At 34.0% G+C, this 9610-nt stretch overlaps 1 protein-coding gene across 1 annotated transcript; it reads left to right on the top strand.

Annotated features, from left to right (window-relative positions):
- Positions 1-8090: 8090 nt before the first annotated feature.
- On the top strand, positions 8091-9106 carry LOC149541586 (putative E3 ubiquitin-protein ligase ATL44). Its single transcript, XM_089796782.1, has one exon. It carries the CDS (start codon positions 8396-8398, stop codon positions 8933-8935), a length of 540 nt encoding a protein of 179 aa, XP_089652908.1. The 5' UTR covers positions 8091-8395; the 3' UTR covers positions 8936-9106.
- Positions 9107-9610: the final 504 nt, after the last annotated feature.

The following is a 9610-nucleotide window of genomic DNA, read 5'->3' as shown; positions in this document are numbered from 1 at the left end:
TCAATGATAAATAGGTTATGGTTCAAAAGGAAAGTAGAATACATTGGTTAATGTTGTAGATGTTCTAGTGTCCAACCTATGGTCAAAATAAAAATTAGATGGAACTTGTTAGATATTAGGATCAAACCCGCTTATAAATATGCTAAAATATAAAATAAGTGAGAGATTGTTATGACTAGCACAACTATTTGATATTTATAATATTATATAAGAGCATTTGATAGGGTCATAACCATGAAATTTCTACAACCATCACTCTTTACCACATATTATGTCCTATGATATTTGTAAACATCATTGAATCAAGGTATTGCTTTTACTAGCATATTTTGTCATGCAAGAGCATCCTGGGTATCAAAGGGAAATCTCGCATAACCCAAAATATTTTTGATTTGTCTTTCAATAATGGTCATCTTAATGAAAAGTTACTATTTCTAGAGGCCTACTATTTTTATTAAGTTGTTCATTTGAGCTCAAAATATTTTGATTTCATCCCCAAAGGTTCATTTCAGATATATCATCCTACCAATAAAATGTTATTAAAATATAAAGTCTATTTGTAAAGTTATTAAAGAATTTATGCATTGGTAGTAGGGAATAAAGACTTTGAACTTAGTTTTGAAAGCTTTAGAGACTTCAAAAAGGGGTAAAACCTCAATAGACAAGAGCTTGCACAGAATAAGAATTGTAGAGAAATTCATGGCATTTCTAAAATGGGGTAATAATAGTTAAGTAGAGTAATTGGTGATGAGTTATGACCTTCAAAAGTCATGCCTCATAAAATGGGAAAATTTGAAATTGTTTCAAACCCCTTTTTGATTTTTGAAAATTGTTGGGGCCTACTCTATTGTAATAAAATATAAACAATAATAGTTTAGGGTTAGTCAATCTTACGGTCTAGCGTTATATTTCTAGAAACTTCTTGGGCAATGGAAAATTGCCTATATAAGAAATGCCTATAGGGTTGTCTAGGATAAAGTTTTGGGTAAATAGATGGTGGCTATGGACTATAGATTAATGTAAGGAATCTGTTCATGTCACTTTTCATATTCTATTTTCAAATATTGTAATCCCATTTTATTTGAGATAATAAGAAGCACATTTTTTCTCTTGTCAATTGTTGTAATTTCTCTATTTTTGTTAGGATTAGAGAGACATAAATAAAAATTATATGAAAATATAAATAATATCATAAATGAATTAAGAAAACATAAGACAACACAAGACACAATGATTTAATGTGGTTCATGCAATCCCAGGCTACATTCACCACACAATGAGTCCAATATTATTATCTAGTAATTTCAACGTGATTACAACCTGTAATCCCTTATAACCCAATATTGTTGCAAGAAGCTACCAAATCATCATAGATCACAAAATCCCAAACCCTAATACATATTATATAAGACTTATGGCAGTTACAAAATTAGGGCTAGTATATGTCAACTAATAGAAATTACTCTTGATGTCTTTTATAATAGTAAATTGATTTTTGTCTTTAGGGTCACTTTCCATTGACCTTGCCCTATATCGCGATATGGAGTGCGCCTGGGGCATGACCCAAAGACCTTGCCTTGGTCATTGTCCCTATACCCTACAAAGGTAACTTCCACTAGACCCCACAAGTAGCACTGCCCCCTGAACACTATCATGGGGATGCTGCCCCCAAATCCCCATAGAATAAATCTAGGGAAAAATTGTTCTAAAGAAATTGACAAAAAATAAACTTTGACTCTAATTAGGGTCCAAATAACAACAATTATGTTGTGTGTGTTTGTGTAAAAAAGAGGCGTACTCCTTATCATTTTGGATTGATTAATAATAATTAAAGGTGAGAGTAATTACCATCTCATTGAAGAGAAATTTAGAGTATCTTATTATACCTCTTTCCATTACTGTGAAATATCCTTGACAAGCCAAGTTACATTCTATTTTGGGGCATCAAATGTCAAGAACTTTGGACTTTAAACTTGAAGAATTAGGCATCCATTTTAGGTCCATGATTTTAGTTGATGATTTATTGAAAGTTATTAGTGGCTTTTTTTCTTGGATTGGTCATATATTGAGGGATTGAGATGGAGATCATATATCATATCTTTTGTGTTGGTATGTTGTAAAAAATTCTCTAAAGTTGACAATGTTGATCAAAACTCTAAGCTTGAGAGTGCATTGTAGTTTCAATTATTGTTGTAGCTAAAATATCAATTTCCTTCTTTGGAATTTAGATTTATTCTTGAAAGTGGCTTTGACATAAACATTTTAGTTTATTTCTTTTTGGATGGTTCTCTCATTTTCTAATTAAGTAAAGTGAGAAGGGCTCAAAGCCATTTACAACAAAAGTAATATAAAGTCCATAGGCAACAAAAGTAAGGTCATGAGAAGTGACATCTACTAGATAAAGCTTGAACCATAACTAAAAAATAACAACCAAGGTTAAACAAAAAAATAAAATACTAACCAAGTTGGGAAGAAAAGAAAAAATAAGTCATCGTTAAAAAAGGCCAAACAAATGGACTAAGTTGCAACCAGTAAAAACCCAAAAAATAAAAAATGAAATCCACCTACTACACTGAACCCAACATCTAAATACACCACTCCACCACATTGAACTAGCAACTAATACCAACATTAACTAGTACACAAAATAGAGACCCAATAGACACCACCTGGAGGCAACAAAACATGAACCAACCCATCACCTTTGCAACTCCTTGAGCTGATCTAGTAAGGAGAGCTTAGGGAAATAGAAAAACCTAGTCTCACTTAGTCCCCAAGAGCCCTCAGGTTTTCCTTCCTCTTTTTTTGGAGTCTTCTCCTTGCACTTCTTCTTCACAGATCCTTCCTCCAACTGGGCCTTCAAACTTCCAATGTCCTCCATTTTGGCCTAAACCAAATTATCATTTTTTCCCCAAGCTGATCCATAGTTTTATTTATGAACACCATAGCCTTCAACATTTTATGTCTTTCTTCCTCTAAGAGAATATTTTTTTCTTGATTTTCTTCACCTGCTCCTCTAGTTGTTCATAGTTATGAAGCTTATCACCCAACTCCCGACCAACATTCCACCACACTTCATCCTTGCAGCTTGACATTCAGTTCATTGATTTGCACTCTACCTCCGCAATGGCTTCTAGCCTATTAATCTTCCTACAACCAATGTTCATCTACAAAAGAATCCACGTGGCCATTTCTTTTCACTTGTTATAACAAGAGGCCACATCCACCCAATGTAGGGTAAGAGTATCTGAATCAATGGCTCCATCCTCTTTTTTTCAGATCTAGGCTAGATGTGGGTTGCCTATACACTTGAGGCTCACTTGAGAAACTTAAATTTATACTGGAGAAGGGAGGGTACATATGAATCCCAAGGAAATAGAAATCAAAATTAAGAAGAGTTTTTTAGGGTTCTCCATAGTTGAGGAAGAACCCTTCTCATATTCATCCAAGAAAACCATAGTTTCATCCTAGGCTTTAGGGAGATCAAATTTTGTTTCTTGTCTTTGTGCACATGACATAGTCCTAATAGACTTGAACTAGAGGAGGTCTTAGGACTAGCTAGGTGGGAGCTTGTCTCACCGAGGAAGAAATGGCTTTAAAAATCCCCTTATCTAGCTCAAGTGCAAGGTTAGGGGAAGACTGAAGGGCTAGATTCCAATGAAATTCATAGAGCTTGACTTAACATACCTTATTTTTTGGACACAAGAGTTTAATTATACACTTTTCCACAAATAGTGAAAGAGATAAGTAAATCCAAACTAGGAAACATAAAGAATCACTTCTACATAAATGATTTAACATGGGGAAGATGTGGGAATGCAACCCTTTATACCTTCCTTTGCAAATAATGAATTGAATGAGCACCTTCAGAAGGGTTGGCCACATCTCATTCATCATTTCTCTATTGAACATATGCTGAAGCCTAGGAACTTTCTCTCCTAGGTCATGAAATTGCTCTAGAGTCTCTTTGAAGGATATTTTTATTTTCCTTGGAATCTTCACCCCTTCAACGATCAACCTAGTAATAGCTAAAATAGACTCCAACATAATCACTAAAGAAATGCAACCCACCATAGCTTTTCCATCATCCTAAGACTACACAATTTTCTAGGAGAGCTCAAGATTGTAGTGCTCGATGCCCATGATACACTTAGTAATCCCACCATGCTCAATGATCTCCCAGAGCACATTGTCAATCTGATATTCCTCCCATTCATCTAGTTCTATATGATTTGGATCCCCACCTATGCTACTCCTTCTCTGGTGAGTGTGAATATTACATGAAACTTTTAGAAAATACATACCCAATAAAATTGAACTTCAAATTCTTATCTTTGTACACAAGCTAAATAACGCCAACAACCAAAAGGCAAGCCAACTCATCAAAAAACTATGGAAAGTAGACACCAATAAAAGAAATAATAACTTAGTAATTAATGCATGATTTTAGAGTAATCATGGTATATCCCTTCATATGCCTACACCAAGATAGATGAAGGGCCATCCCAAATTTTGAACCCCTCTATATATTTTCCCATGTTTTCCAACCTATCTGTGACATGAATTCCTTCTCAATGGGTGTGGTGAAAAGAAAGCTCATCCACATTCATTAAGATGTGTCTAGACATTTGTATAACACCTTTCCATTCCATCTGACATTAGCCATGTCCTTTAAAATATTGATGATATTTAAGGCACCCCCTTCAATAAAGACTTTTTTTCCCCCAAATTCCTTCTTGTTAGCACAATAATCATGTGATAAAGAGTAAGAACCCCTTCTATGTAAGCAGTTTGGACACCTAGGTTGACAAAGTAGGCCACCAAAATTTCCCCTTTCAAGTCTCTCAAGGCCTATCACCACCCACCCATCTTGGGTTACCCATTGAGGAACCATTGAAATTCAACTTAATCTAACTAGGATTTAGGGGGGCAATTTTCCTATATCTGTTATTAATGTCTATGTATTCTATTATATCCTAAAACTTTAGTACATTTTAATTTGAATTGAATAATCTATGCATTTTTATTCATATGATAAAATTTCAAATATATAACACCTTTGTCTAGACATTCATTAAGATGTGTCTAGACATTTGTATAACACCTTTCCATTCCATTTGACATTAGTCATGTCCTTTAAAATATTGATGATATTTAAGGCACCCCCTTCAATAATGACTTTTTCTTTTTTCAAATTCTTTCTTGTTAGCACAATAATCATGTGATAAAGAGTAAGAACCCCTTCTATGTAAGCAGCTTGGACACCTAGGTTGACAGAGTAGGCCATCAAAAGTTCCCCTTTCAAGTCTCTCAAGGCCTATCACCATCCACCTAGCTTGGGTTACCCATTGAGGAACCATTGAAATTCAACTTAATCTAACTAGGATTGAGGGGGGCCAATTTTCATATATCTGTTATTAATGTCTATGTATTCTATTATGTACTAAAAATTTAGTACATTTAATTTAAATTGAATAATCTATGCATTTTTATTTGTATGATAAAATTTCAAATATATAATTTTCATAATTATAACGGAGGCTCTTGTTATTTTGATGTTGTTGGCATTGTCATACTCTTGGCTGACATAGAATTATTTGAGAGTTTGTTGATAGTTTGGCCAAATGAAATTTGCATCATATTTAAGATTGGTTTATTGAAGATAAGAGACAATTACCTCCTAATGTGTCTCATTTTTAGATCAGCCGGAAGGTTATAACAAGACTTTGAAGTGCTCACTTTGTTACAAATTTTATTCTTTATTATATCTTTCTTTTGTTTGAATAAATTTTTACCCCTTTTTTAATTGATAAGTAGTAGAGGTTTTTTGCAAATGGGTGACCTCTAGAAGTGCTTCACCTCTATGAGCATCACCTAAATCCAATGAGTGCTAAGTGTTCCATTTATTCTCATAAGAGATGGATTCGCGTAGAAAAAAAGGTCAATGGGTTTGATTCAAAATCTACACATTCAAAATCCCAATAGCAATATCACCCTTTTTCAATTTTAAAATTATATATATATATATATACACTCACATTGAATTGAATAATTTATAAATTATGACATCATATCTTGAGATTAATAATTAAAACACAAGCCCTAATAAATTTACATTGCCAAAACTTATGAGCTCATCTCTAGAAGCTTACTGCCAATTGGCTTGAAAGATTGTGCTTTATCAAATGTAACGATTCCAGCAACACTATGATATTTGTGTGTTCGTAGGATTCAACTCTAATAATCCCTCCCAATACATGTTAGGTACTGGTTTATAAGATAGTTGTGCAATAGTGCTTATCCAGCTTTGTTCTTTTCCATCTGTTTATGTGGAAGATATTTGTTGGGACGATTATTGTCCATTGATATGCTGCCATGAACAACTTACGTTGAAAGAAGCAGCCCCCTTTTAACATGTTATGCCCAATATACTTAAAATAACCATTTAATTCACAGTGGCATGTTCACTTTTTGTTGGCTGAAGGGAGGGCGTAATATTGTGGATATCTTAAGTAATGGACGCGTGAATATGGCTGCTTGGTGGTCCCAACAATAATAATAACATTAAATCAAGATACAATCTTATTCCAAGTAAATTGGATATTATTACACAGATTTTAATGGAAATAGTAGGGCCAATGGTATTGACATCCCGACAATGAAGTTCAATAAAGCAAAAGCGTTTCGAAAGTGTTGGGGTCAAGGAAATCGGGCGCCCATTGAAAAGGCACTCTAAAGAGAATCATTCATGTGATTAACAGCTGTACAATATTACTCTTTTTTATTAAGATACTATTTGTGTCACCTCCCTAAAGATTATCAGGCGCCTACTCCCAGGATAGTCTTAGATGGCAGTTTTGATGGTATTTTATGCTTTTTGTGATTACTTTAGTTAGGTGAAAGTCAAGTGGATTTCTATGGTTGGTCTGATAGTTAAATTGTAGCGGTATGATCGGTGTGAAAGTTGAGTTCTAATGTTGTTTTTAGGTTTAAATTTTAACACAGTCTTTTTATATTAGAGATCTTATTTATTCATTTTTCATTATACAGATTGTCATAAATAAATGATTTTGTTGGAAATGAATGTATTTTAAAAGTTAAAATATGTGAGACGGTGATTAAATAAAAATATAAATTTTGAAAACATAATAAATTATTTAACAAGAACGAGGTCAACATTAATAAGGTCAACATTAATAATAAGATTCAAATATGTTAGAGTAAGCATGTTTACAGGTGAAGTTTAAAGATTCTTAATGTTCACACAAGAAATTAAGTCTTGCTTATCACAAGACCTAAATTTTATAAGAGATGAGACCAAGACTATACACTCTAGGAAACCTCTTGTACTCTTAAATTAATAATGTCCTCAATCATTTGGTACAGTAGAATTTCTTTATATCATTACTCTTAATCAAAGAGGTTCAATATTTTGATTTGACCCTAATAACTGTGATAGAATAAAGACTCCTTAGATCTTGATTCTTATAACCTAACCTTATGTGACCTCATAAATATAATACATATAAGCACCCCACAGACATTTATTTTACCCAAAGAAACTAAACCTTATGACTTAACCCAACAAAGTTGCCTCGACTTTAATTATTAACCCAAGAAGTTCTCACTAGAGTTCACAGAGTTCACCCATACCAGACTGCAAAATAAATCAGACACAAAACCTGAAAAAGAGAGATACTGTATTAATGGGATTGACATGAACCAAAACCTGAATCTTCCGTAATGTGAAGAGTGTCACTGAAAAGTAAAAGATAAGGGATAAAGTTATCCAAAAGATGATTGAAGAAATGGGGTCAGGACAGGTGGAAGATACGGAAGGTGATGTGAAACAGTGATTTAGGTTAAAGCTCGGATCATGCATGTCCACAGCAAACAACGTGCGATATTGACAGATTCTTTTTAATTAGACACCAGTGGGACTGCTCAATCCTTATCCTTCTTACACTACAAGTTCAAACCTTATCTCGAGTGAAGTACATAGGGTGACGTGTTGTACGAATAATAATACTGCTGTCATGCACGCTAACTAGTTCATCGGCAAAGCTTATATATATCAGGATTGCAATGTCCTCCTTAATATCTATCAAGTAGTCCTTTGAATTTAGTACTCATCCACAAGAAAGGCATGTTTTCTTTCAATTTCCACATCCATTAGATTGGTCTTCTCATCCTAACTTGTAGTGTAATAGTGTCTCAAAACTGGGTTTCTTGTAAGTTGAATCAAAGAGTCTCAAATCCTTGAAGTTTTATATTGGATCAAAGAGTATCAAATCCTTGTTTTTTGAAGTTGAATCAAAGAGTCTCAATTCCTTGAAGTTTTGTATTGGATCAAAGAGTTCCAAATCTTTAGGGGGTCTGAAATAGGTGTGAAAAAATGACTATGGAGGCGGCCATTGTTGATCTTAGTCCAGTTGGGCAGCAAGCTGAATTGAATGTTCACATGAGCCAAGAAAACATTGTGGGTCTTATGGCATTAATCTGTGCATTCGTTTCTATTATGGGTTTTATTTCAGTTGTTCCATGGCATGATATTTGTAGATCTCGTGAGGAGTACATGGCCAACAAGTTAGCAAATACAGGATTGAAGAAGAAGGCCATGCGAGGGCTTTCTTCAGTTGTTTATGGAAAACTGAGATCAGGAATGGATAGTGTGGAGTGTCCCATCTGCTTAGCTGATTTTAATGAAGGTGAAAAAGTGAGAGTTTTGCCCAAATGTAAGCACTGCTTTCATATGGAGTGTGTGGACAAATGGTTTGTTTCTCACTCTTCATGTCCTACTTGTAGACATTGCCTGCTCCAGACAGAAGTTCTTCCCGGTCAATGTGGGACTAATCAAGTCCAGAGCATTCTACAAAGGGCAGAAAATGGTCAGGATACTCATGGAAGAGACTTAGAGTGTGGTGTTGGAAGGTAGATTTGTTTGGAACGATTTATTGTGCTCTCTCATGCTCTTCACACTTTAGAAATTCTTTTTGGGTGGCTTCTCTCTCTTTCTAGAAAGTTCTTTTTCCTGGATCAGCTAGAAATTTCTCACCATGTAAGCTAATCTATGAACAATCCACACATTGTGTGTTTGTTATCTCTATACCTATACCCAGCTTGAGTTCATGTTCTTTTATTGATATGGGGAAACAGCTTACCCTGATAAACTGGTCCCTCTAGAATGAATGTCGGATACTTTTTCCAATTAAGCTAAACTCCTTAAACATACTTTAAATTTCAGTCCATTTAAAATCACACTAAAATATGAATAAATCTTATTTAAACAACTTTTTTAAAGTTTTAAGGGGTTTAAATGATTTAATTTGAAGCACCCAAAATAACAATTTTATTGAAGAAATTGATATACTTTCAGATGAACCGCTTATACTGTATATTTAATCAAAAGGTAAACGTCTTACAAATTGGAGCTTGAGGTTAATTCAACTTTGCCAATCATTTGTATGGATAAATATCAGGCTTTTGACTTCATATTTCTCCATATCAGTTAAATTATTATGACAGAGCTCAACAAATTTTCTCTAAGCATCTGCAAGTGCTTAAGGGCATACTGTTAAAATTTTGATGAAATTATAATCTTGTGAATTGA

Source organism: Cupressus sempervirens, chromosome 8 (genome assembly GCF_028749045.1).
Source record: "Cupressus sempervirens isolate cs-2001-9-10 chromosome 8, ASM2874904v1, whole genome shotgun sequence".
In the NCBI taxonomy this organism is placed as follows: Eukaryota; Viridiplantae; Streptophyta; class Pinopsida; order Cupressales; family Cupressaceae; genus Cupressus; species Cupressus sempervirens.
Note: the sequence above shows the minus strand (reverse complement) of the source record. Positions and strands in the feature narration are given on the sequence as shown.

Bases quoted from the DNA above. Each gene is read 5' to 3' on its own strand.
- LOC149541586 (XM_089796782.1), top strand. From the start codon at position 8,396: ATGACTATGGAGGCGGCCATTGTTGATCTTAGTCCAGTTGGGCAGCAA.